Genomic DNA, 27,787 nt, shown 5'->3' with positions numbered 1-27,787 from the left:
CAGTTACGTGTGTTTGTTCGCCGTTATCAATCCCCATAGCCCTCTTAAGAATCACATCAATTGGATTAAAAGGTCGATGGAACTCCTCTTCAAAAATGCTCTTATTCCTCCAGGTCCACAAGTGCCAACATGTTACCATAAAGATAGTTTGCCACTCAATTTTTGTGAGTTAACATATTCTATTGTGTTCAGATGATAAATATCTTGTTTGCATAAATTTAGTATATCATTTCACCACATTGTTTTAAAAAATATCTAGCAAAATTTGATGAAGATATGTATATAAAATTTTAACAAAATATCCCACTTTTGAAATTAAACGCCAAAATACCATTTGATCTAGAGTATACAGAACGGTAAATAACTGGTGAAAGTGCTCGTGCAAGACATTTTTAGATGGGGTAGAAGTTGTTCTCTAATGCAGTGAAAGAGGTTCTCCGACAAGGGAAAATATCCCATTATAAGGCCATTTGAATCACTTCAAACCAGTGAAATTTTAACAAATTTAATTTTTGGTAAAAACAGGTTGAGAAAAGATTCAGGATTCAATATCAGATGTGTATGCAACATTTATTTTGATACATGCAAGAACTGGTAAAGTGCATATGATTGTGTAACTAATTAAATACATGACATGAAGTGATACAAGGTGCCAAAAATAAATCACAAGTACACATTCACAATTGAACATGCAAGATAAAGCACAATAAAAAATGATAGCATGCAAGGAGAGACACAATATCAATTAAGAAAATAAACACTCATGAACAAAATCACAATTTAGACATGAGATAAAAATAGAGCGACTAATACATGAAAACAAATTTAACAAGGTGATTAGATGATAAACATTGTATTTCACATAGAGGGTCAAGATATATTTTGACACACTATGAAAATTTGATTACATATAACCACAAACATACTCCCTTGTTCAAGTGCTTCTGAGAACAATGATCAAGGAGTGGTCTCTCATGACGATCCAGTGTGATAAGACAGTGGTGAGTACTTAGCATCCTCGTGTACGTCTTTATCACTCTTTAACTCATGATGTCCTCATAATTTCAAGGAGTTTATTGTGGAGTGTCATCATTGACTCGACTCATGATTAATATTCGTACGGCACAAGACAAACAAACAAACCTTTCCCAAACTTTGGAAGTAAGTAAAACAAAGGATCTCCAATTTGACACGTGGCTTTTGGGATGTACCCCTATTTCGTTCATAAAATATAAAAGGATAGTGGGTACACATCCATAGAATGCCTTTAACAACCCAAAACATAAATTCCTTTTTTGCCCCCCAACCATAGTTAGGTCCTTGAGATCCTTAATCCAATTAAAACTTATGGGTACTAACATCATTACCTCCTTAGGAACTTCAACCTTTCTAATGTGGCAATGAGGCGTGGTATGACCAAACCTTCCATAATAGTGACACCTAATATTGTGTCCATGAGATTTGCTATCATCATTTTTGTTAACATAAGAGTAATTTTTATAAGGTTTCCTAAAGGAGAAACTACAAAGAAGATTTGCCTTGACTGCCTTAACTTGTTGAATTCCCTCATTGGTTGCACATAGAGAATCAAAGATACTCTTACCAGTAGATTTATCAATAATTTTGGTGTAATCTAGAAAAGGAAGAGTTTCCACCAAAATACCATGAGCTATGTGATGCTTTTTATATATCTTATTTTGTGCAGATGAGTTCACTGAAATATCAATACCATCTTCAATGATATTCCGAAGTTCTTAATCAATATCAATGATGTGACTATACATCTTGCTTTTCCACCAAGAAAATTGTTCAGCATCTCCATTGAAAGATGGAGGTCCAGATAAATAAGAATTTTTGGCATTTGAATCAAAGGTGGATTTATAATAATTGCATGAGGAGGAACAACATGATTGGAAGTGGAAGTCGAAGTGAAATCAAACATGTTTTTCTCAGGATCTTATATTTACTACACGATTAAGTGTCAAAACAATAGACTAGGTGCCCTGGTAACAACTGAAGGTGAGAAAAACACAAGAAGGGAGAATGAGGGGGGTTGAATTGTATTGACGTTTTCTGAAAATCTTTTCCAAGTTTTAGCAAAATAGAGAAAGCAAGATAATCAGAGATAGATAGAGAAGACACAACAAAGCAATTATCTCGATTTGTCCCACAATCCGAGGTTAGTCTAGTCCCCTTGCAATCCAAGGGATTTTTCACTATAATCACACAAGATTACAAATACTTAGACACCTACAATCCTAAGTCTAAGATTTCCTTGCCTTACATAAATGGACATCTACAATCATAACTTACAAATAAAGTTTGATTGTTTACACTTTGCACTCGGAAAGTGGTAAAATAATTATAAGCTCATATGACTTTCGGAGTGGAGTGGTCTAAAGACATCCAGAAGTAAATCTAAAATGGATAAATATGATATATTAGTGATGTGATAAGAAGGGAGGAGAAGAGTTTAGCTAAACATATATGCTGTTAAGAATGTAGATTACATATGAATTGAAGAAACTCCACATTTATTCTATAATCTTGACATTTGATTTAATACCAGAAGAGAGGAAGAGTTTCCGCTTCATTTTCATGGTTTATTTTAGTATTTTGGTGGGTGGGGGAAGTAAAACATAATTCCATTTTCATCTCAATTTGTTTTTAAGTCTTCCACGCAGTACATCACTTTCCATTAAAAAAATAAAATAAAATGTAAACGGTTATTTGTCGTCGTTCCACTAGGAATCAATTTTATGAGTAAGTGGAATCTTCACTTCAACATTATCATTTTCATGGCATTAACTAACTATTTCTCATTCTCACAACAACACACTTCCCATTTTACACTTTCCATTTTCTCACAACCATGCTCAATTCCCCTATACTCTCCCTTTCTAACCACACCCCCATCATCTACCATCACACCCCACCTACAAAGTTTCAATCTTTACCTTCATGTAGCTATGGAAGACCTGAATTTTCATCTGGGTCATGCTCAAATGCTTTTAGAAGAAAAGGGGTGGTGGTGAAAGTGAAAGGGATGATGAAGTTGGAGGAAGAAGTGGTGGAAAGTGGGAAGAGAGGTGATTTTGGTGAAGGGTTTGATGCAATTGTTATTGGGTCTGGGATTGGTGGGTTGGTTGCTGGGACTCAATTGGCTGTGAAAGGTGCAAAAGTTTTGGTTTTGGAGAAGTATGTTATACCTGGTGGGAGTTCTGGGTTTTATCATAGGGAGGGGTATACTTTTGATGTTGGTTCTTCTGTTATGTTTGGTTTCAGTGATAAGGTTGGTTCTTCTTTTTTTTTTAAAAGTGAATTTTGAATTTTGTTTGGAGTTCAAGTTAGCTTAAAACTTATATGCAAATGTTGACTAATTTCCTTTTGTTATAGACATAGTTTATACATAACCACATACATGATAAATACTTCTGCTATAAGTGGTCAATTAAGCTGTTTATCCAAATAGGGCCTTAGGGCTTGTTTAGAATGACTTATTTGAGATTATCAATTGGCCTTAAGAGTTGTAAGATTGTTTGTGAGAGCTTATAGAAACAACTTATGACATATCCATGAGTTGTTTTTAACTTATTTGATTTCCATTAGCTCATCGAGATAGACTATGAAAACAGCCTATAGCTTATATGAAAACATTTTATTTTTAATTTAGTTTATGTTATAAAAGTAGTTCATACATAACACTCATATGATAAACATATATGTTATAAGTGTTTAATTAAGTTGTTTATCTAAACAAACTGTGTTTATTGTTTTTTCCTGGTTGCTATGCATTAGAAATAATACCTATTTATGTAAGATTTTTTAATTTTTTTTTGTCTAGGCCTAATAATATATACGCGTAATATTCTTCTAGCAATATAGTATCAGTGCCTTTGGTATTCAATTAGCCAGTGATACTGCACAAACTGCATCTAGTTCTCCGCTTTCATTAGTGTATAACGAAAGGAAGTCCTGTGAAAATTAAATTATGAAATCAAGGACACAGGGGTGGAAAATCTCATGACCATGAGTTGCCTTAGGTAAAGCATTGTTTCTAATCAATTGATCTCTGAATGACTGTTGTTTTAAATTCAAAACCGTTGTCAATAGTTGCTTGAGGCAGTGATTTTTAGTTATTGTTTATGTTGAATGGTCTGATTCTAATTTCCAATGATCGTAACACTATGTACCTTAAATTTGTGCAGGGTAATCTCAACTTGATAACACAAGCATTGGAAGCAGTTGGTTGTCGGATGCAGGTAATACCTGATCCGACAACTGTTCATTTTCATCTACCAAACCACCTCTCTGTTCGAGTGCACAGAGAATATGATAAGTTCATTGAAGAACTGACGAGTTACTTTCCCCACGAAAAGGACGGCATCTTAAAATTCTATGGTGAATGCTGGAAGGTTTGTCTTAATTGAGGTGACTGCAGCCCCCTTATAAGGCGTTTTGCCTCCGCTTTTGTAATTCATATTTTTTTCTTAAAAGTTTATATTTGTGATGGTTAGATTTTCAATGCTCTGAATTCGTTGGAGCTGAAATCGCTTGAGGAGCCACTCTACCTTTTTGGACAGTTTTTTCAGAAGCCACTTGAATGCTTGACATTAGGTACTTTCGTTTCTTATTTGTTTGTTTTGAATATGAGGCTACAAAGCTAAACTCCTAAACTCCAACTTTAAAGGTAGTTTTAGTTTCTATTGCCACCTAGCATATCTTCTTTGTATTTTCATTGCTAGGGACTAGGGAGGAGTTATCTTTTAGCAGTGAGGTTGACTTATAATTCAAATGATTGAGGGGAAACTAAATATGAAAAACAGAATTAATAAATAAACTGAACTACATGTTGTTTACCATTAGCTGCTGAAGTGAAGCAGTATATTAGTAGACAACCTGAACATCATTACTCTTGGTTAATTTTGTGTACCCGAATTCATATGGTAGACAACCTGTGTCGACTTATAAGGATACCACCTCTATCCCTAAATATAGGACCACATTGACCGGATCACGGGACTTTCAGAATGTTGCTAATGGTGTTAAATTTGTTGACAATTTGCATTGTTTTATAAGTTTACCCTTCAAGAGAGAGAATGAGTTTATATTTTCATCATAGTATATATTGCATATTGCAAAAAAAGATGTAACATTATTACGGGTTTGTTGGTAAAGAAATAAGTAATGCAATTGAAAATTTGAAAGGGGTCTTATAAAAAGGAGGTAGTATATGGTTGTGCTTGACGACCCTCTACACACCCACACACCCTTAACTGAGCACTGCATCAATATTTTCATATGGTTTGGCCATTTGCTTTTCTGATGATGTACGCTATTATATGGCAGCCTATTATTTGCCTCAAAATGCTGGAGCCATAGCCAGGAAGTATATTCAGGATCCACAGTTGTTGTCTTTCATAGATGCTGAGGTAGATGCAACTAGTTATTTGATTCCGTCAGAAGGTTTACCTATTTTTCATAGAAAGAGTCGAAAACAAACAGCGGCACATTATTTTCATAATAAATGTTTTTTTTTTTTTTTGCAAATAGCCCTACTCATTCATTAATTATTCAGATTATTGACCTGTGATTAGTAATTTTCATTCATAAAATCTCTGGTATTGCAGTGTTTTATAGTGAGCACCGTCAACGCTTTGCAGACTCCAATGATTAATGCTAGCATGGTAACCTGCTCACCTAGCTTTTTGCTTTCTTTCATTTCATGCAATGTTCTTATTGTACTATTCAAAGTGTCTATAGAGAAGCTATGCTTCCATTTCATTGCTCTTAGTTGCATTGGATAGAAGAATCATTAATTAACCAAATAGCTAGAATGACAGTGACTTGCATTCGATCCAAGTCCAACATTGTATGCTTTTTTGTCTTAGTAGCTATACTGGTTTAGGATATAATTTATATGTTCTTAAGCATGTAAAAATTAAAATGCAAATACCATTCTTCCATTGTTGTGTACAATGTTTTGGACTTGTTATTTTCTTATCTCATAAATAACCGATTCTAAAATGATGAAAAGATGATGCAGAAGCACCTTTGGAAATGCAGGGATGACAATTGATGCTGTTTGAAATAGAAACTTGTTTGCAAGTCAAAACTATGAAAACACTATTGTCTAGTTGCGTAGTTGACCTCTGCCTCTCTTGCTCTCTCTTTCCTGCTTCTTATTTGATTAATTTTGTCTCCAGGTTCTGTGTGACAGACACTTTGGTGGGATTAACTACCCTCTCGGGGGTGTTGGTGGCATTGCAAAGTCCTTGGCAAAAGGTCTAGTTGATCAGGGTAGTCAGATACTTTACAAGGCAAATGTCACGAGTATTATCACCGAGCAGGGCAAAGCCGTAAGCGACATATCAGATTACAAAATAGAATGACATGTTTAGAAAAATGCATTTTTTTTCTCAAGATTTGTACTATACTTTTGCAGGTAGGAGTGAGGCTTTCAGACGGCAGAGAGTTTTTTGCCAAAACCATAATATCAAATGCTACCAGATGGGACACATTTGGTTAGTTTCAAATAATATTGTTTATAAGTTTTTTCTTGTCAAGCTCAAATGATTTTCATCCTGTTTTTTGTCTTCCTTCATTAGTTAGTTAATCCCGAATTGCATAATGTTACATTATAGGAAAGTTAGTAAAAGGAGAATCACTACCAAAAGAGGAAGAGAACTTCCAAAAAGTTTATGTTAAAGCTCCATCTTTTCTTTCAATACACATGGGGGTTAAAGCAGAGGTTTTACCACCAGATACAGATTGTCACCATTTTGTGCTTGAGGTAGTTGGAAGTTTCCTCAACTTATAATTCTATATAGCCTTGATAACTTTGAATGAATGATAACTGTGTATTTCATTTGTACTTATCTAGAACAATTGGACCAGTTTGGAGGAACCATATGGAAGTATCTTTTTGAGTATACCAACCATACTTGATTCATCATTAGCTCCTGAAGGTCGTCATATCCTTCATATATTCACAACTTCTTCAATGGACGATTGGCAGGTAAGCAATACCAAGTAGTGGTTACCGATAAAATAAAGTTGAAATCTTTCACCTTTTGTGTGTTTCTATGACTTCAAAAACTACCTTTTTTTATGCAGTGCCTCCTGTTTTATTCATTTGCTGATACATGTAAATCTCAAAATATAAAACATGTTCTTGTTTTCTGTTCTAGGGTCTCTCAAGAATCGATTATGAGGCAAAGAAGCAGGTGGTAGCAGATGAAATCATAAGCAGATTAGAGAAGAAATTGTTTCCAGGTCTTAGATCATCCATCGATTTTATAGAGGTAGAACTAAAACCTCTGACCTCATTAATTTTGCTGTATATTTGCAACTCCATACATTGTTAAAACTTTTTTCGTTTTATCGTTTATATAACCCTAGAAGACATGATTTGTAGGATCTTTTATCTTCTCATTAATGGTTTGAGGCATCGAGTAAGCCAAATCCTTATTTTACGTGTATGTTTTTTCCCTAAACCTGTTAACCCCCAATTCTAACTCTAGGTAGGGACACCAAAGACACATCGACGATACCTTGCCCGTGACGAGGGTACTTATGGACCAATGCCACGCAGCATTCCAAAGGGGTTGTTAGGAATGCCGTTTAATACAACAGTAAGTTTTCTTTAAATAATGATTCAATGACAGGTTTGATGCTTTGAGAATACACTGATTAAAACTCGATAAAACTTGCTTTCAGAGCATAGATGGTCTTTACTGTGTTGGAGACAGTTGCTTCCCTGGACAAGGTGTTATTGCCGTAGCTTTCTCAGGAGTTATGTGTGCACATCGAGTAGCTGCAGATATTGGTAAGCCAGAACTCTGACATTCCATAGCTGTAAACTGTTTTCAAATTGAAAGTATATAATGATCAAAAGAAAAAAATATTTATTATGCTGAAAGTGTAGAAATCATTTAATATTTGTGTTTTTTACGTAATTGAACATATTTATAGTGGGTTTGGAATTATCCTAAAACCACATCAAAATGAGTTTCAACGTGGGAAGCTACAACCTGTACTTTCACTATTGTTGTGCTTTTGTTAATTTTCAACGCGGATCCAAACACTCATTTAATATATTATGTTACAATTCTTAACTATCAATTGAAATCTGTCAAAAAAATTCAATTAAATATATTGTTAAATTTTAATATTCTTGATTTTGATATTTTTTATTATTAAAAAACAGGGTTGGAGAAAAAGTCACCTGTTTTGGATGGCATGCTGCTTGGGTTGCTTGGTTGGTTAAGAACACTGGCATGATTGTTATAATTTGTCTGATACGTGAGTCTATATGTATTATCCTGTATAACATTAGTTTTATTAATTTTATTTTAATTTTGTTGGGGATGGAGGGGAATGGACTCCTCACATTTACACAGTTATAGAACTAGGGCATTCGATCAGACAACATATAATCTTGAGATGTATTTAAAAGAAATTTTTGTAAAGCCGGAATTGTGAGCTGCTACATCGCAATTTGATGGACAAGATGGCTTAGCTGCATGGAAATGCGGGATTTAGTAACTGCAGAGAATCCTATTTTGGGAGTCAGGGGCTGTGACTGTGAAATGTAAATGATCTCTGTATCATTTGTTTTCTTTTATCCAAACGAAGAGTTATACTTATACAAGAAATTCCTTTCTGTAACTATGCATTTTATTCAATTTAATATATGCTTGAAATCCAATTTTTATTTCTTTGATATTTTTTTATGGATTTCTCTGTTTTACACCCTGTCATATTGGGTTTAACTATTGATATCCCTTTACAATCACATAATTCTATAATTATCTGATTATCTACAAATTAACAAGAAAAAACAACTTTTTTAAATAGGAAAATTTAGTGGTTAATCGGTAGGGGAAGGGGAATTTGTTAGCTGTAGAGATCAACATCAAACTCTAGATCTCATTCTCAATACTTCTAGCATTACATTATTGTTGTCAAATTCGGTTTACTTAAAATTGACTAATATGTGCTAAGAAGATTAACCTAGTCCACTGTAGAAGTTACATAGCTTCAGTCCTTAACCTATTCCACTATAGCAGTTACAAAGCTTCATTCCCTGAAACATTTTCAAAAGAGTGAAGCAGTTTCCACCAAAAAAAAAAAACCTCTCCTGGCACCGATGTGTCGACTATAACGTCTAGCATGCATGCATTGTTGCATTTAAACATGCTAAATGAAATACAATATACATATGATTGAACAAAAAAACGCCTGAGTTTTCAGCCTCACCAATGCTAACAAGCATGTCAATTGGTACACCATACTGATTGGTACTCTATACTGCCTGCATGTGAGCCTTCATTTAAAACCACTCTTCATGCAGATATAAAGCACTTTTCCTTGGATATTTTTAACCTCTATTGAAGTTTCATTCGCCGCAACGAAAGATATGCCAAGAAACGGTAACCAAAAACCATGGCAATCAGAGCAGCTACTTCTGTTAAACCACTGTCAATTTTGATTCCATTTACGATAGGTGTGAGATGTTCATATTGCACCTTGAGCAACAGTTTGTAAGTGTGGTAGTTGAAAGACATGTAGCGGATCCAAGAAATGAATATTGGGACTTTCTGCAAAATTAAGTACCACATGTTAAATTCTTCTGTTAGTAGACTGGAAAAGTTATCCATGTCAACTATTTGATCATTAATTTAGGTATGTGTTTTCACCTGGACAAAAAATCCTCCAGCCAGCATGAAGATCATCACGGTTACGGAACCCAAAGTTGTTGCACTTTTCGAGTCCATAAGCACAGCACCGATAGCAAGTCCAAGACCCTGCTTCACAACCAGCCATTGTTAGCTCTGTAAGCTAAGATATTTTAGTCAATGTTTCAAAAACTGAACAGGCGAGACCTCTAGGTCATGATTCAACCACCTTAAACTGCTAGAACTAGGTTGAATCTGGGATACAACCACCATAATAACCGAACGGTAATAAAGTCCAGTTCAAGGTTCCACCGATTGAACTGTTTAGTTCGATTTTTTAAAACACCGACTTTAGTTTTTATCGTATTGTTAGTATTTTATGAAATGCATACCTGAGCTGCAATGATGCAGAGGAAAACAGTAAGAATGGTGAGAAAAAAGGAGGCAGCACTTAGTCTCAGACCAGCCATGAAGTAAACAACAAGTAGAAAAAGCACTGATAATATCAGGTCTAATGGAAGGTCGCTCGTTGTTCTAGCAAGGAAGTATGCGCTTAATCTGTACATATCTGCTGCACGTTCCTTATTCAACATTGCTCTCTCTTGAGGAAATGTAAATATTGCTGTAAAAACTGGAATGAGTCCCCAGAACACAGTAATAAAGAAAAGTAGTCCTGCCTGCAAACCACAAATGTTTATATGTTAAGTTCAGAGGCTCGTGTCTTATTATGTGTTGAAAGAGTTCATTTATAGTTTAGTTTAGCTTATCATAAGTCCTTGAATAGGCTCTGTTTGGATAAACAACTTAATTTAAGTGCTTATAAATTAGCACATATCATGCAAGTGCTTATGTATAAGTTATTTCTATAACAAAAGTCAAATGAAATCAAACTATTTTCATATACGCTATCCTTGAGAGTTTATGGAAATAAGCTAAAAACTACTTATGACCATGTTAAACTTAGCTTTATTAGTTCTCCCAAATAGTCTCCTTAAGTGTTTGACAAAATTTATAGAAATAGCTTAAGACATGTCTTCAACTTATTTTCACAAGCTTTTTAGTAACTTTAATAAATATAGTATAACCACATTTCCTCTTTGATTATAGAAACAATTTACCTGATCTTGCAGATCTTTTGGGTTTTCAGCATCTGATTGCCACCAGAGTGATCCTAAGATGATTGCAGTGGATAAAACTTGTGTGATTCTTAACCAGCTAAAGTAGTCATGCTTCCTTTCCTTGATTCCTCTGCAAAAAAGTATGGAAAATTGTTCATCCCAACTTGCTCCCCATTGTCTTTTTGGTGATGAACATACTTTGATCTTTAAAGCTTCATCTTGTGGCACGGAAACAATTATTTTTTTCTTCTCTGTTTCTGCAAGTCGAGATTCAAATGCCTCCACCAGATACTGTTAAAATTCATCTTTTGTCAGATTGGAAAATTCTTCTCTCAATATCCTCTCTATTCAAAATTTCGAATGATATTAAAATTCAATCCGAAGTGTCGGTGCTGCATAGCTGTAGTAAACGCAAAAGGGAAATGTTACCTCATGGACTACTGCTGATGCTTCATTTCCAGTTTGAACTTTATCCTTCAACTCTGATGGTACGGAAACATCATTAATGTTTCCATTGGCAAGGTCTAGCAAAAACTCCGCTGGATTCATAGAAATAAGCGGTGAACATCCTATAGATTGGAAGTAATTCATTGATTCTGATGCTTTTCCAAAGTAAAGCGAACTCCCTTTCCCAAGAAGGATCAACTTGTCAAATTTGTGAAAGAGTCTACTTGATGGTTGGTGAATTGTTGTCACTACTGTTTTTCCAGCCTACCATATAATTAGTAGGTTAGTCATGAGAAGAGACCATGCTGGCTCATTTGCAAAGCATAGAATTAAACATGTGTGTGAATAGGTAAAATCAAATTGGATCATGGTTGAACTGATTAAACCAATTGAACCATGATCCAGAGATTTCGTCAGGGTCAATCTCCGGTCTGATTTTTAAAATATTGGGATAAGTATAGTAATAATTTGAATTGAATTGTGAAGGATGGCATTGTCATCACTCATGATGGTCACTTTGCAATGTTATTTACCTAAAATTTTAGAATACACTATGAAGGTTTAATTTGAGTTGTTCTATAAATTGATATTCAATAGTAGTTCAAGTTTTTCATTTTTTGTTGAATTGGATGGTAGGGTTCAATCTTTATCAATCATGAAGAGAGGAATGAAACAAATTAATAATACCTTTGCCATGTCTTGCAACATCTGAACAATCTTCAAAGCGGTTGTTGAATCCAAACCAGATGTTGGTTCATCAAGAAACAGAATGGAAGGATTGATTATGATCTCATTGCCAATACAAACTCTCTTCCTCTCTCCACCAGATAATCCGGGAACAAACGAATCACCAATCATAGTATTTTGGCACCTGTTTTCATGCATACAATACAAAACTATTGGCTTCTATAACTCAGAAATAATATCTCTATATTTGTTGTAATGCTTATATTAGTGTCTGGGTCAATAGTCATGCGGTCTGACCAGTGACCCATTGAGCCATTGGTCCGACCAATGACCTAGTGACCCAATGCCTTGACCGGGTCGATCACTGGTCCGGGTTTTAAAACACTAGTTATTATGGAACCATTTACCTCTCCAAGCCAAGCTCATAGATGACATCTAATGCTCTTTTTTCCTTTTGTTCCTTAGTTAATGTCTTCGGTAGTCTTAACCGTGCTGTGTATGTCAATGTCTCTTTCACAGTTAGGTGAGTAAACAAAACATCATCTTGTGTCACAAACCCTATCCTGCAATCATATGCTTGTTGTAAGTCACATTGAGCTCTGACTAATTCATGTGAGGTAGACCGGAACAAAATCAAGGTAAAGATTTTTTAGCGTCTATTTTTTTATTCACAAGACTCAAACTTGTGACATTATATGAGGGAAACCAAACGATTCATCACTTGTATTAGACGACGTTGTTTAGCGTGTTTAATTGAAGTACCATATTTCAGTTTCACTTTTGATTGTGTTATTTCAGAATAACATGGTATGTGAAAAATGTATTCAAGGAAGTAACCCTAGCTAGCCATTGGATTTTCACCTGCTCTTAAGGAACTTGGAATATATTTTGTCATTGTAAGTGATAGAACCACCATTTGTGGGATGATGATTTAGCCTTCCTCCAAGGAGTTTTAAAAGAGTTGTCTTTCCACTTCCTGATGGACCCATCATTGCCAAAACTTCACCTGGATTTACAGAACCACTTATGCCATTCAAGATATCTTTCTTCCCACTTGATGTCATGCCTTTGAGTACTACCTTGTAGGTCACATCAGTGAACTGCATATTCCACAGCAAGTATATAACTCATTAAGTCAGATCCATCACCACAACCACAATATAGACTACAAGCAGTATATTTGAAGTGATAATTGAAATTGTAGAATTGTATCAATCTAGTATATCACATTTTCAATATTATAAATTGATCTTTGAAATTGCAAAATTGTGATCAAATTTGTCACTCTTTTAGTATTTGTAGGGGTTAGAAAAAGCCGGCCCTGAGGGTGTGCAATGAGGCCTATAACACAGGGCCTTAAAATTTTGAATGACAAATTTTGTTCCTATAATTTTATTATGGCTATTACTTTTTTTCACCATATGCGTTACTTACACACCATATTATTTTTTTTCTTCCAAAATTACCTTTTGTTCGGCAAATATAATCTAAACCATAGTTCGGCTTCTAAAGTATGAACGTGTCCTTTATATAACTCAAAATCAGAAACTCCCATCACTTCAACAATTTCTATTTCAACTTTACAACAAAACTTCTCTCTCACACCCCAAAATCCGAACACCTAACATTGTGTGATTCTTGATGGTTTTTCGCTCAAGAACATCATATTTCAAGCATTCCCAAACAGCAAACACAAGGTAAGATCTCATTCCCTCGATTTCTCGATGCTTGAGTTGCATTTTTTTCCTATCACTGAACCTGTTCGAACTATATTTTTCGAACTGGATTGTGCATGGTTCGGTAAATAAAATCTGAACTGCAAAAATATCTGTTGTTTTTGTTTTTTGTTGTTGTTGATTTTTGTTAATAGTATGTATATCTTATGTTGTATGTTTTTGAATCGCCTTAGGAACAACATACCTTTCATGATTGTTTCTGCCAAGCGAGAGCAGTTTGAGAGGAATGTAGCGGAAGGGAGAGTGCATAGGGGCATGGGCAGGGGCCGCCTTGCTGACCCTGCGCCTAAGGTGCACGAGCCTGAGACGCAGCCCGAGAAGCACCATATGGAGGAGGAGGAGGTGGAGAACACAGATGATGTTGATGAGCAGCCGCAGGTCGAGGTGGAGGTGGAGCCTCAACAGCTTCATGACTATCATGGTGGCCTAAATGACGTGTTTGTGCTCACCCAATACCATCTTCATGTGGTAAGATTCTACATTTTTAACTTTTTTGTACTATTTTTTTTTTTTATGTAAGCTGAAGGCTATGTTTATTTTTATTTGTGTAAACTAACGTGAATCGTATCATGATATTAATTTTTTGTTTTTTCATTTCTGCAGTGGCGTGTCAACTTAATGTGAATAACGGAAAAAAGCTACTGCTATACAAGAACTAAATTTGGATAGGATGCAAGAGTGATGGTTCAAAAATGCCATGTGAGCCGGTGGACTTCAGTGGCTACAGTCAGTTATCCTATCCTTTACCACGATTTTTTATCTACTTTTGTTGGGAGATGGAACGAGGAGGTGTCTAACTTCAATCTTCCAATTAGGGAGATGACAATAACACTTGATGATGTGTCTTGTCTACTGCATCCCCCATTAATGGTCTCATATTGGACCATAAACTTCCTATTTCTAGGTCTGAGGGTATGATGTGGACGAGGCTAATAGCAGGTCAAAAAAACAAAGGGTGCTCATGCACGTTTCAGCTGGTTTAGGACATATTTTAAGAAACATCTACAGGAAGCAGCTGAGAAAGAGGGTGATGTCGATGGGATACAAGTGACACAGGATTACGCTCTTCGCATCTATCTACTTTATTTGGTGGGCGTCAAGCTCAAGAGCGAAAACTATGTGGACGTTACATACCTGAAGTACTTCCGGTGCCTAAAGCTGGTTTTCGATTACGCATGGGGAGTGGCTGCCCTTGCTCACCTGTACATGGAGCTTAACAATGGAGCCCATTATAAGACTTCACAGCTGGCTGAATACTTGACATTGTTACATGTATAAATAATAATGAATTGCTTATTTATTTACATGCATGTTCATGTTTTTACCCTGATACTTAAATGATGTTTACTTTGCAGGCTTGGATTTTCAACACTTTAATGAAACGGAAGCCAACGATTATTGGGTTGGATATAGGGAGGATCGACACCCATATGCCATGATGTTTGTTTCTTTGAATGGTCAGTTAGTGACAGATCAGACAAGATCGCTTCTGAATAATTTGGATCTTGAGTTTTTTCTCATGAACCTGTATCAGCCCCACCGCCAGACATGTCCGTTCGAGCGAATCAGTCTTTATTTTGGATGCCTCAGATATGGACCTCGCAGGGTCCGATATCTGCTGGAGCGGGTGTTGTGCCAGTTTGGTTACGTCCAAACCATCTTCAAGCATCTACGAGAGAGTGCAAATCCGTAGACGATCGAGCATGTGAGTAGCTAGCGCTACATGCATGATCTTGATTATTTGTTGACTCTACAATTTGGGCCTGCTTGCTCCGACCAGTCTAGAGACCGAAGCTATATACATGAGATGGAATTGTGCCATTTCACATCCATACATCATAAGTCAACATGAGCATTCTCATATCCCGAGGCCACCTGAGCCAGAGGCTATTGATGAGGTTGTTGTTGAGGAGCATGACGTCCAATAGTGGCTATACTTAATGTCACGCTTAGCACGGGTCAAATACTGTGCCCTTGCTATCATTTTAAGTGGTCGGGCAAGGGAGCATGGATTAGTCTTCATGCGATTATGCAGGAGGCTCAGAGAGGGGTTGTCTATCGCCAGTGGCGGAGCCACATATAACCTTATGTAGGCACATGCCTGCACAAACTTTTGAATTTTTTCTTCTTCTTATCATATGTTACACTTTGATTAAGCTCACATTGATCATTAACCATTAAAAATTGTTACCAGTATAAAAGCTTCACTCCACACACTCACGCATTAACATATGGCAATAAGCAATGGAAAGTGCAATGTAATACACCCTTTTACCTTTTAAGTGTCGCATTTTGATTATTTGAACTATTCATATAACCTAACTCAACAATATTTTTTATTAATGGAGAATGCTAACCATTGCCTTTGGGGCATTGATAAGGGGATAAAAATAGAAATATACTATTGGAAAATGGTGAAACGTGATAAACTTAACTTTTTTAAAGTCAAAATGTTGTTGAAACCAATGCAAACATGCTATTTTTGGCTTCCTTAACCATTGCCCTAGCAAAAACCCTTTATTAATATATAAAAGTAAATGTTACTTCTCTGTTTCTTTTTAAGTATCGTTTTGGAATAGTAACACCTAATTAACGAAGTGTATTTTTGCACTTTTTCTTCCTATTGTACACATATTTTTTTAATAGCTGTAAAGAAAAAATAACTTTCCTCCAACTCATTTAACCAAAATTGGTTTCATTCAATACTAGATTCATACTATGTGCATAGATTTGAATGTTGAAGATAACAAAAGACAAACTTTGTTTTATAAAAAAAACTTTGTTTAAGAAAACAAACTTTAGTTTTTCAAATGGAAATTGCTAAATGTAAGAGTAATTGAGAAATGTTAAAAGTGACAAATTATACCCTTAAAATATCAAAAGGACAGTTAAATAGAAACTCTAAATCCATAGTTAAACGACACTTAAAAAGGAACGAAGGAGTAACATATAAGATTTTGTTTAAATTGTTTCGATGGATACTTTCAAAATATAATCTTTTATAATAGATAATTAAATATATTAATGGTCAAAGTTATACATTCACATGAGTGAAGTGGTAAACTACGACACTTAATACTAATGGAGGAAACGTAACGTATTTTTGTTCAAGTGTGCCGATCCTTTTTTGATGGAGTATAATCATGACCGTGTATTTTGATCCAATGGATGATATTAGCTCCTCTCATCTCTCATTTAAGTTACTCCTCCCACTTTATATGCCCTATATATATATATATATATATATATATATATATATATATATATAACTCCCCCACTGTTCAATATTTCTTGCTATGCCATTGTCTATCGCCCAAGTCATGGTAGGGGTGCTAGGGCTACCGGTAGTTTTATTACTATGTTATAATTTATGTTTTATTAATTTGTGTTTGAATGCGCATTTGGTTTGGTTGTAACCTTTGAATATTTGAGACATTTTTTTTTTAATTTTATGTTACATGTGTGTGTAGTTTCATACGGTCTCATAAATTTATTTGCTTATAATTTGTTTTGATACATGTTTAATTCAATCTTGATTCGTTAATTTGTCAAAACAATGGTGTTAAACAATGAACACAAATTCTGCATGTGTGTGCTGTCAGATCAGTTCGACAAATATAACCTGATCTACTTATGTTAAACGTTTGATTTATATAATCTGAACAATGTCAATTTATACACTCCAATCTTCTTCTAAACATTGTCTTTCGAGGGCTTGACACATTTCAGATTCTATTTGCCAAACAATTTTGTAAGGTTTCGGCAAATATGATCTAAATTGCATAATTAAAAACTTTGAATAGACATGAGAAGTTTTTGAAGTATTCTGTTTATATTTGCCGAACTATGGTTCAGATTATATTTGCCAAATAAAGAGTATTTTTAAAAAGAAAAAAAAAGTAGGGTGCGTCAAAAACACACAGGATAGAAAAAATAATAGCCCTACTTTTATTGTAAAAACATTTCCAAGCTATAAGTTTGAAATGTTTAATACAAATGGCTAAGGTTTTCTTATTTCGATCGTTGTTCAAATAAAAAGGATTAAAAATCAAAAGAAGTATTCCATGGTGCTTGAACAAGACTTTTTGAGTTATTTTATGCTTCAATTTAGTAACGGCCTGATTATTAAGATTAGAGCAGGATTTCCAAATTGTTTAAGACGATCCCGATAATATTAAGTTGTTAATATCGAAAATGAATTGATGACAGATCCATATAAAATGACAAACTTGATTAACATTTTGAAATTCTAATGATAGTTTTGGAATTTTAGTAATCTGGCGGTTAGGTCAATACAACCTTACAATTTCAAAGACTAACTTAAGTATTTACTCAAAATAGAAGAATGTGCAAGTTAGCTATAAAATGACTTGGATTCGCGCCCTAAAAATAAAACACTTGGATTTGACAGTACATAAATAACTTGAAAATCCATTTAACTGGTCTAATGATGTTGACCTGAGACCTTCCTTGGAATGTGCTCTTCTTAAGATCTCATGTTCGATTTCATTTCAGTGCCAATGTACTAAGTCCATATAAACCTATGTTCTAGCTTTAAATGGACCTTTCGCAAGTGGACGGCGGGAGCAGAACCCTCAAATTCACAGGGCCAATATCAATCTCATGAAGGTTTGAACCCTCGCAGAGCTAGGTGCAAGAATATTGTAAATGAAAAAACGTATACTTCATAACATGTAAAATGTGTGTGCATATTATTAATTACCTTTAGATATATAGGAAGAGTAGGGTCTGTTTGAAACTTTGTCCTAGATCCAGCTTCAATATCCTCAGCTGCAATATACATAGTTAATCCTTAATTTCACGTAGTGGCCTATACAAGACAATTATAATTAGTTTCACTTAGTGATAATGTGCAAAAATATGTAAGTTCTTAAGCAATCAAACAAATATATGTTGTGTTAGTGAAGATAACTATATAATATGTAGAGAATGGTTTATAAGATAGTAATATGCATGGATGCAATGAAGACACAAGTGGAGGAGGACGAACAAGGACCATGATGTTTATATGACGAGAAGATTGACCAAGACAAATGGTACTGTGAAGTCAATTTCACTACATAAAAGTCAATCATATATTAATTGAGGGACCATTAATTAATGAATGAAACAATGTTAATTACTCTCCGAGAAGGTAGGAAGATGAAAGGTGGAAACAAGAAGAGATGGGGACACTTGAGAATTGGATTCCATGTGCTCATGCGTAGTTTATAGTCTCAATCATTGATTTTTATTCTTATGAGGAAACATATATTTTGTTGAACTTATAATATGGACGATATGATCTTAACCTAACATCCAATGTATTGACTAGGTGATTAAAAAATTTCATTTTATAAGAAGTCAAACCAATCCACCGAAATTTACATCGGGGGGAGAATTGAATTTGAGACTTGAGAGAATACACTCCAAAATCCCAAGTCAAGAGACTATTTGATTATAAAGTTCTTAGAGTGTATGGATTTTATTTTCAATCCATTCACACTTTGTTGGGGATAATTCATAAGTACAACCTAGTTTGACAAGTTCTCTAGTAAATCAATAATAATTGAAAACCGTTCAAAACTCTAATGATTACTAACACTAGTACTCTAAACTAGAAGTTAATGATTGTTCTTTTGTAATGTTTGACACAATGACCTAATCAACGCTAGTTTGATGAAAACAATAAAAAAAAAAAACATATTTTACCTCAAAATTCAACTCATTTAATTATAATTGTTACCTAGTTTTTTTTAAGCAATACAACTAAGCCATTATCTTTGTCGTAAGGATAAAGAGAACTGTGTCAACTTTTCTTTTTAGAGAACGATATCGATTTTCGCTGGTGTTTGAACCATTTTTAAGTATTAGTTCATAGTGTGGTGCATTGTTGATCACTTCCCACCTAAATAATATGTAATTTGGTCCTACAAGACCAATAGACCATAGTCCACATGATGGGTCATGTCTTCATTGCAAAAATAGTACTACCAAAAAAGTGCAACTTGCTCCTTGTATAGAAAGAAAATGGAAAGGAGAGAGATAAGGACAAAGTTTGATGAGAATAAGTCACCCCTATCAAATAAAAGTCACATAAATCACATCAAGAGTGGGAATGGAGCAAACATATGAAACAACAATTGTACATTAATTGGTGTGAACAATGGTACCATGTGTTTAACAGTATGCAGACTCATGAAAAATTTGCATGTGTATCTCTTAACGAAAATGACTAAAACATAAGAAAAATGATATTTGTATAACCATTTTTAATAATTTATTGACAATTTTCTCTCTCATACTTACATTATCTTCTTATTCTTTCTCTTCCCTTTTCTTTTTCTCTCTATTATTTTTTACCAATCAAATAAGAGAAAAACAAATTTGTCATAAAAATTGTACTAAAAAGTTGTATAAATATCACTACTCAAAACATAACTGTCTTGGTCCTGTTCATACTGGTGTCCATGCATTTTAGATCGTTAATCAAGAAATAGTGGTTAGAGGTGGTTGAATGGACCCCAAAGATACATACATGTATGAAAATTTCTCCTCCAATGTTCTAAAAGGATTATTCTTGCATGTCATAGGACCAACTACAAATTTTTTAGGCATACTCACAAAAATAAATTCCACATCTTTTCTTTTAATTATTTCAAAAGTAATAATAAAGTTAATTTTATATTTTACCTTTATATGTAAGTGTGTCTAAACTTGTGTTCATAGTCTTGTAACTATGGCTCAATGTGGATGGAAGTTGTGACCAAAGTCGTGTCATCGGTTCAGGAGGATTTGATTCGAGATGCTACAGGAAATTGGATGGTTGGATTCTCATCTAATGATGGTTGCGGCGATGCGCTTATTGTTGAGTTGTTTGGAATTTATAACGGTTTGGTCCTTTTGATAAACAATTCGGTGTTGCATGTTGAGTGTGAGACATACTCCACTGAGATTATAAACCTATTTATGGACATATAATCTCACTTCTTCCATGCTTATGCTTCTTTACTAGCTAAAATCACAAGTTTGTTGGATCACCTCCTAAGTTTGGTGTTCAAACATGTGCTCCGTGAAGGCAATGTATGTGCAGATTTTTTGGCTAGGTTGGGAAGGAACTCTACTCTTGGAGTAACAGCTTGGGTGACACCTCCTGATGGGTTGCTCTTCGTTACTCAACTTTGATGCTTTCGATTTTTAATTAGTTTTTTTTTTCTTATGACCTTCACCAAAAAAAAAAAAAAAGTCTTGTAACTATGGAAGACAAGCTCATTCTAAAAAGTTCCAAATTTTAGTCAAAATAAAAAAAAAAACCTATAATATTTTTTTCTTTTCAAATTTACCCTTTTTTAATTGCATGATTTATTTGTTCACTTCCTATTTTTCAGCCACACCTCCTTGAATTGTGGCAAATTGCATTGTGATTGGCTGCTCTTTATTCTTGAAGAATTCTTGATGTTATTTTTCTTGAGATATGTCATTGCTCTTGAATGACACAATTCAAACGAGTTGTTTTTCTGCCTAGGTTTATACTTTTTGTTGGTTAATAATTTGTAAATATGTAACATATATCAGAATGTAAACCTAAGTGCAACTTGCAATATCGACTTACATGCATTTTGTTGGTATATGTTAGGATGAACTTCTAAATCAGTACACTTTAGTTTGCTACGGTCAATTACAAATTTACAATTACCAATGCAATTTTCAACTTGAAACGTAGAAGCTCCAAATTGGAGCATCTAGTTTCGTGCGTCTAGGAGTTATAAAGCATAACCAAACATAGCAATAATTCAGTAATTCAAATACCATAACAACTATTGGTAAAAAAACTAAAGTACCACAACAACATAACATATATACTACCAATAGTGTCTAATGACAAAGATCAAAGACTAAAATTAAAGACATAAACTAAAAATATAAATTAAACACATAAAAGGTTAAGAACACTGACATGAGTGTTATAATTTGTGAAGCTTATATTCTGAGATGTATTTAAAAGAAAATTTTGTGAAGCTGGAATTGTGAGTTGTTCCATTATAATTTCATGATCTATTAAAGGTTTGAACCTTGGCAGAACTATATTCAAGAATATTGTAAATGAAAAAATAAAAAGGTAAACTTTTTCACATGTAAAATGTGCTATACCTTTAGATACATATAGTTAACCCTTAATTTCACGTCATGGCTACAAGGTAATTATAACTAGTTTCATTTAGTGATATTGTGCAAAATCTACGTTCTTAAGCGATCAAACAAACATACGTGGAGTTGGCAGCTGCGAAGCTAGCAAAAATTCTATTCGGGGTTAAATATAAACAAAAATAAAATATTTTTAAAATCAGCATATCAAATTTAAGGATAAAATATATCTTTAGTCCCATAAATTATCATTTTTTAAGTTTAGTCCTTACAAAAATTTATTAATTTTTGTCTCATTTTTTTAAAATTTTACAAAAAAAAAAAGAAAAGAAGTGTTTTTAGTCTTGTATTAATCTCTATAACAAGACTATCCCCATGAGCTTAGCTCATTTGGTAAGGGATAATGCACAATATGTGCAGGGGCCGGGGTTCGAACCCCGGACACCCCACTTATTCATCTTTAAGGTGAATTTCTCTAGCCACTAGGCTGCTTGACCAAAAAAAAAAATCTCTATAACAAGACTAAAATTAAACAAAATGTTAGGAATTTAACTTAAAAATTGTGAGAGTTGTATATACTAAAAAAAAAAAAAAAGTGACGTTTTTTTTTTACCAAAAGGCAAAATATATTTTAAGAAGTCAATTTTATCCATAATTGACTATTTGATAAAAAGATTATTAATGTTTTTTAAATGTAAACAAATATGTTATTTGCAAGAACTTATTATCCATTTCATTTGTTTCTCACCATTGTTGTTGAGTTTTTTGTCTGTAGTTGTTATTGAGGCTAAAAACGTCAAACCAATACAAATAAATCTATTAATGATGTAGTAAATTTGTCCCTTTCTTATTTATGCTAATTTTTAGCAATAAAATTTATTTAGGTTAGCTCAATATTTATTATTTGAGGTAGCTAAATATAAATAAATACCAACAAATTTAAGATTTTTTTTTTTTTTTGGGTAGCAAGGGCTACCCCATCTTCTTTAGGGATCAGCCTATGGGTGTTGGTGTTATTTAAAGAGAACTATATATAATATGTAGGAAAGGTTTAGAAGAAAGTAATATGCTCCCTAAAAAAAAAAAAAAGGTAATATGCATGGATATTATTGATAATATGAGAAGGGTGCAATATATATGTAATTGACACTCTTGAGGACACAAGTGGAGAAGGGCCAACAAGGACCATGATGTTTATATGACGAGAAGATATATTGACCAAGACAAATGGTACTGTGAAGTCTCTCAAAAAAGAAATGGTACTGTGAAGTTAATTTCATTACATAAAAGTCAATAATAAATTAATTGAGGGACCATTAATGAATGAAACAATGTTAATTACTCTCCGAGAAGGTAGGAAGATGAAAGGTGGAAACAAGAAGAAAGAGATGGGGACACTTGAGAATTGGATTCCATGTGGTCATGCATTTATATAGTTTAGTCTCAATCATTGATTTTTCTTCATATGAGGAAACATATATTTTGAAGTTATAATATAGACGATATGATCTTTAAGAAGCCAAACTAACTCATCATAATTGGTATCGAGGATAATCGAACATGAGATTTGAGATGACTGCACTCAAAGATTTTAAACTTACACATTAGATTAATATAAAGTTCTTAAAGATTGGTTTACTTGAGAATTGGATTCCATGTGGTCATGCATTTATGTAGTTTATAGTCTCAATCATTGATTTTTTTTTAGAGACTCAATCATTGATTTTTATTCATATGAGGAAATATATATTTTGTTGAACTTTTAATATGGACGATATGATTTTAACCTAACATCCAATGTCCCGATTAGGTGATTATAATTTTTTTTTTTTTTTGTAAGAAGTCAAACTAGTCCACCGAAATTTACATCAGGGAGAATCAGATCTTAGACATGAGAGGAAACATTTCAAAGTCCCAAGCCAACACACTAGAGTGTATGGATTTCATTTTCAATCCCACACTTTGTTAGGGATGATTCATAACTACAACCTAGTTTGACAAGTTCAATGGTAAATCAATAATAATTGAAAAAATTTCAAAACTCTAACGATGACTAACATCAGTACCCTAAACTTGAAGTTAATGATTGTCCTTTTGTAATGTTTGAGACAATGACCTAATCAGCGCTAGTTTGAGGAAAACAAAAAAAAAACACATTTTACCTCAAAATTCAGCTCATTTAATTATGTATGATTTGTTACTTAGTTTTTTTTAAACACATACAATTAAGCCATTATATTTGTCGTAAGAATGAAGTGAAATGCATAATCTTCTACTTTTAGAGAACGGTATCGATTTTCGACAGTATTTGAACAATTTTTAAGCATCGGTCTACAGTGTGGTCTATTGTTGATCACTTCCCACCTAAATAATATGTTATTGGTCCTTAAGACCAAGTCAAAACATACTGAGTCATGTCTTAATTGCAAAAATAGTACTACCAAAAAAAGTGCAACTTGCTTCTTCTAATAGAAAGAAAATGGGGGGAAGATAGAAAAAGACAAAAAGTTTGATGAGAAGAAGTCACCCCCAGCAAAGAAAAGTCCCATAAATCACGTCAAGACTGGGAATGGAGCAAACATATGAAACAACAACTGTACATTAATTAGTGTGAACAATGGTACCATGTGTTTAAGAGTATGCAGAAATATGAATTTGCATGTGTATCTCTTAACGAAAATGACCTAAACATAACTGTCTTGGTCCTGTGCTTGCTGGATTTTGGATCGTTAATCAAGAAATGGTGGTTAGAGGTAGTTGGATGGACCCAATGAAACGTGTATCAAGATTTCTCCAATGTTCTAAGATGCCCTAAATTTTAGTCAAAACAAAAAAGCCTATAAAATATATTTTTGCTTTTCAAATTTACCCTATCTGACAATTCGAACGAGTTGTTTTTTTTGTCAGGTTTAACCATGTACTCCATTATTTCCTCGACGTTCTATGTTGTATGCAACTGTGAGTTATATGTCCCTCATCGGATAGAAAAGTAAAGGTTGAACACCTTATAAATAAGGGGATCCATAAACTCATTGCCTTAAGGTTTGGGTAAGTGTGGTGTCTCTCTCACTAGTGTGGTTGTTCTAGCCTCGATGTAGACGATCTCCTGAGCCCCCCTCATGACCCAACATAGTATAAGACTCTTGAGAAGAGTTTATAAAGAGGAGGCAATCCTCAACTTACAAGCCAGTTTTATAAGAATGAGTTAGACCCCAAATTTCTACATTCTAAGATTAAGTAAACTAGATTAACATGTTCTTGTTTTCTGTGACAGGTGGACGTAAAACTTCTGACCTGCTTCCCTGGGCAAGGTGTTATTGCCATAGTGTTCCCAGTAGTTATGATGTGCTCATCAAGTAGCTGCGGATATTGGTTAAGCAAAAGCTCTCACAATCCATGGCTGAAAACTGCTTGCAAATTGGCAAGTAAATAATGATGAAAAGAAAAATATTTATTATTCTGAAATTGTAGAAATCTTTTAATACTCCCTCGTCCCATAATAACTGAGTCATTTGTAAAAAAAATATGTCCCAGAAAAATTGACTTATTTCACTTTTCAATGCAATATTAATTACTTTTTTCCAATTATAACACTAATTAATACTACTTTCACCACTCCCAATTCAATATATTATACTTTGCATTTATGATAAAGAAGAATGCACCTATAGTTGATAAGGGCATTCAAAACCATTTTTCTCTCTTTCACTTATACGCTTTTTCTTAATAAGTGTGAAATGAGTCAAATGACTCAGTTAAAATGGGACGGAGGGAGTATTTGCTTTTTATGTAGCTCAGCATATTTTATATTTTATTATATCAAATGATTCTTAACTAGCATTCTTACAACACTCTCGTTTATAAGTTTTTTTAAAGAGTTTGGTGACGAACGAACTCACACACTAACGGTTGAGAAGTGGACCTCTAAAAAAAGCGTTGAGAAGTGGGGAAGCCCGGATCCCAACTCATGCCCCTGCATATTTCTGGGTTATAAGTGTGATCGTCTATGAATGTGTAAAATGTTGAATATATAGAAGAGCTGACCTATTAACCTTATACCTTAAAATTTTGGGTAGAGATGTGACTTCTCCCTCTCTTATTGTTCTGGAGGATTGTTTGTGTTGTTTGTCGCTTGACCCATGAACTCCCCAACATGTATCTAATGTCCATGCACTTAGTATTTCAGTTGTACTTACGGGACCTTGTTTATAAGATTCTATTAATTGATATCAGTCATATAAATTCAATTAAATTTAGTGAAAATTGCACTCACTTCCCTTAAGTTTTAAAATGAAAACTAATCTCCCTTAAGTTAAAAACACTGGCATGTATTGTCCTGTATAACATTACTTTATTTTCTTTATACATTTCTTTATTTCTCGTTAGGGAGGGAAACCGATTCTTCACATTTACACAGATATAGAAGAACTAGGGTGTCGATCGGGCAACTTATATTCTGAGATGTATGTAAAAGAAAATTTTATGAGGTTGGTGTTGTGAGCTGTTCCATTGTGATTTGAATTTGATGGCCAAGATTGCTTCTGCATGCAATTGCATGCATGCTTCTATAACAGCAAAGAATCCGAATTCGGGAGTGAGTGAGGGCTGTGAAATGTAAATGATCTCTGTATGATCAGTTTTCTTTTAACCAAAAAAAGAGTTATACATAGATATTCCTCGTTGTAACTATGCATTATATCAGGCGATTTATATCCACACGCGAAAAACCAATGTAGATGAGGTGCACCTTTGGTCTTTGGTTGATTTTCTTGGATTTTTAAGTTTAATGGAATGCATTGTGACTGTATATCGTTTTTACATTGACGTCCGACAATAACATCTATTTTCTAAGTTACAAAAGTAAGGCGATGCCGTAAAACGACACACTTTCATTGGATTTAAGTGTAAAGTTGATTTACAATGACAGTATTTGTCCTTGAAATCTAATTTTTATTTCTTTGATATATTTTTTGATGGATCGTTTTACACCCTGTCATATTCATTTTAACTATTGATATCGCTTTACAATCACATAGTTTACAACTATCTTGTCATCTACAACATAACAAGAAAGACCAACAATTTTTTGTCCAGGGAGGGGAAATGTGTTCGCCGCAGAGATCAAAATCAAGACTGATAGTATTACCATTATTGCTGTCAAATTCGGCTTACACTTAAAATTGACTAATATGTGGCAACCAGATTAACCTAATCCACTATAGCAGTTACAGATCTTTAGTCCTTAACCTATTCCAACTATAGCAGTTACAAAGCTTCACTCCTTGAAACATTTTCAAAAGAGTCAAGCAGTTTCCACCAAAAAAAGAAAAACTCTCCCGGTACTATGTATTGATCGACTAGTACATCTAACATGCACACATTGTTGCATGTAAATATGCTAAACGAAATACAATATACATATGATTGAACAAAAAAAGGCCAGAAGTTTCGGCCTTACCAATGCTAACAAGCATTTCAATTGGTACTCCATAATGCCTGCATTTGAACTTCGCAGATATGAAGCAATTTTCTTGGATATTTTTATCCTCTATTGAAGTTTCATTCTTCGCAACGAAAGATATGCCAAGAAACGGTAACCGAAGACCATGGCAATCAGAGCAACTACTTCTGTCAAACCACCGTCAATTTTGACTCCATTTACGATAGGTGTGAGATGTTCATATTGCACCTTGAGCAACAGTTTGTAAGTGTGGTAGTTGAAAGACATGTAGCGGATCCAAGAAATGAATATTGGGACTTTCTGCAAAATTAAGGACCATACGTTAAATTCTTCTGTTAGAATGGAATATTTGATCGTAAATTTTGGTATGTGTTTTACCTGGACGAAAAATCCTCCAGCCAGCATGAAGGTCATCACCGTTACCGAAGCCAAAGTTGTTGCTCTTTTCAAGTCCATAAGCGTAGCACCGATAGCAAGTCCAAGACCCTGCTTCGCAATCAGCCATTGTTAGCA

General features: G+C 34.1%; 2 protein-coding genes across 6 annotated transcripts in view; one reads left to right on the top strand and one right to left on the bottom strand.

The window, feature by feature from the left end:
* Positions 1-2,761: 2,761 nt before the first annotated feature.
* Positions 2,762-8,673, top strand: LOC25483622 (prolycopene isomerase, chloroplastic). Of its 3 annotated transcripts, none has more exons than XM_013612321.3 (13): positions 2,762-3,292; positions 4,209-4,415; positions 4,518-4,617; positions 5,350-5,432; positions 5,631-5,687; positions 6,207-6,359; positions 6,446-6,524; positions 6,645-6,793; positions 6,884-7,018; positions 7,191-7,304; positions 7,524-7,634; positions 7,720-7,828; positions 8,210-8,673. In XM_013612321.3, the coding sequence occupies exons 1-13, from the start codon at positions 2,873-2,875 to the stop codon at positions 8,281-8,283; spliced, it is 1,791 nt and encodes a 596-aa protein (XP_013467775.1). In that variant the 5' UTR covers positions 2,762-2,872; the 3' UTR covers positions 8,284-8,673. The 3 variants fall into 3 exon arrangements, with proteins under 3 accessions (XP_013467775.1, XP_039682901.1, XP_024633039.1); XM_039826967.1 differs by lacking the exon at positions 2,762-3,292 and adding an exon at positions 3,900-4,043; XM_024777271.2 differs by lacking the exon at positions 2,762-3,292 and having other exon boundaries at positions 4,251-4,431.
* Positions 8,674-8,894: 221 nt separating this feature from the next.
* Positions 8,895-27,787, bottom strand: part of LOC25483618 (ABC transporter G family member 22) — a 29,630-nt gene continuing 10,737 nt past the window's right edge. For 2 of the 3 annotated variants that reach the window (XM_013612314.3, XM_013612313.3), the window contains 2 exons: positions 27,653-27,760; positions 26,931-27,574 (listed from right to left, as the gene is read on the bottom strand). In XM_013612314.3, the coding sequence (XP_013467768.1) occupies positions 27,362-27,574; positions 27,653-27,760 (321 nt within the window). In that variant the 3' untranslated portion in view covers positions 26,931-27,361. Of the gene's footprint in view, positions 9,603-26,930; positions 27,575-27,652; positions 27,761-27,787 lie in introns of those variants that run through there. The other variant, XM_039826957.1, reaches the window with a different exon arrangement.

The sequence above is a fragment of the Medicago truncatula genome, chromosome 1, assembly GCF_003473485.1.
Source record: "Medicago truncatula cultivar Jemalong A17 chromosome 1, MtrunA17r5.0-ANR, whole genome shotgun sequence".
Lineage (NCBI taxonomy): Eukaryota > Viridiplantae > Streptophyta > Magnoliopsida > Fabales > Fabaceae > Medicago > Medicago truncatula.
The sequence above is the reverse complement of the archived record's forward strand: the minus strand, read 5'-3'. Positions and strand labels throughout refer to the sequence as shown.

Excerpts from the sequence above, each read along its gene's own strand:
- LOC25483622 (XM_013612321.3), top strand. The coding sequence starts at position 2,873 with ATGCTCAATTCCCCTATACTCTCCCTTTCTAACCACACCCCCATCATC. Across the intron at positions 3,293-4,208 it reads TGTTTGGTTTCAGTGATAAG|GGTAATCTCAACTTGATAAC; the intron begins GTTGGTTCTTCT and ends AAATTTGTGCAG. Across the intron at positions 5,433-5,630 it reads TGTCTTTCATAGATGCTGAG|TGTTTTATAGTGAGCACCGT; the intron begins GTAGATGCAACT and ends CTGGTATTGCAG.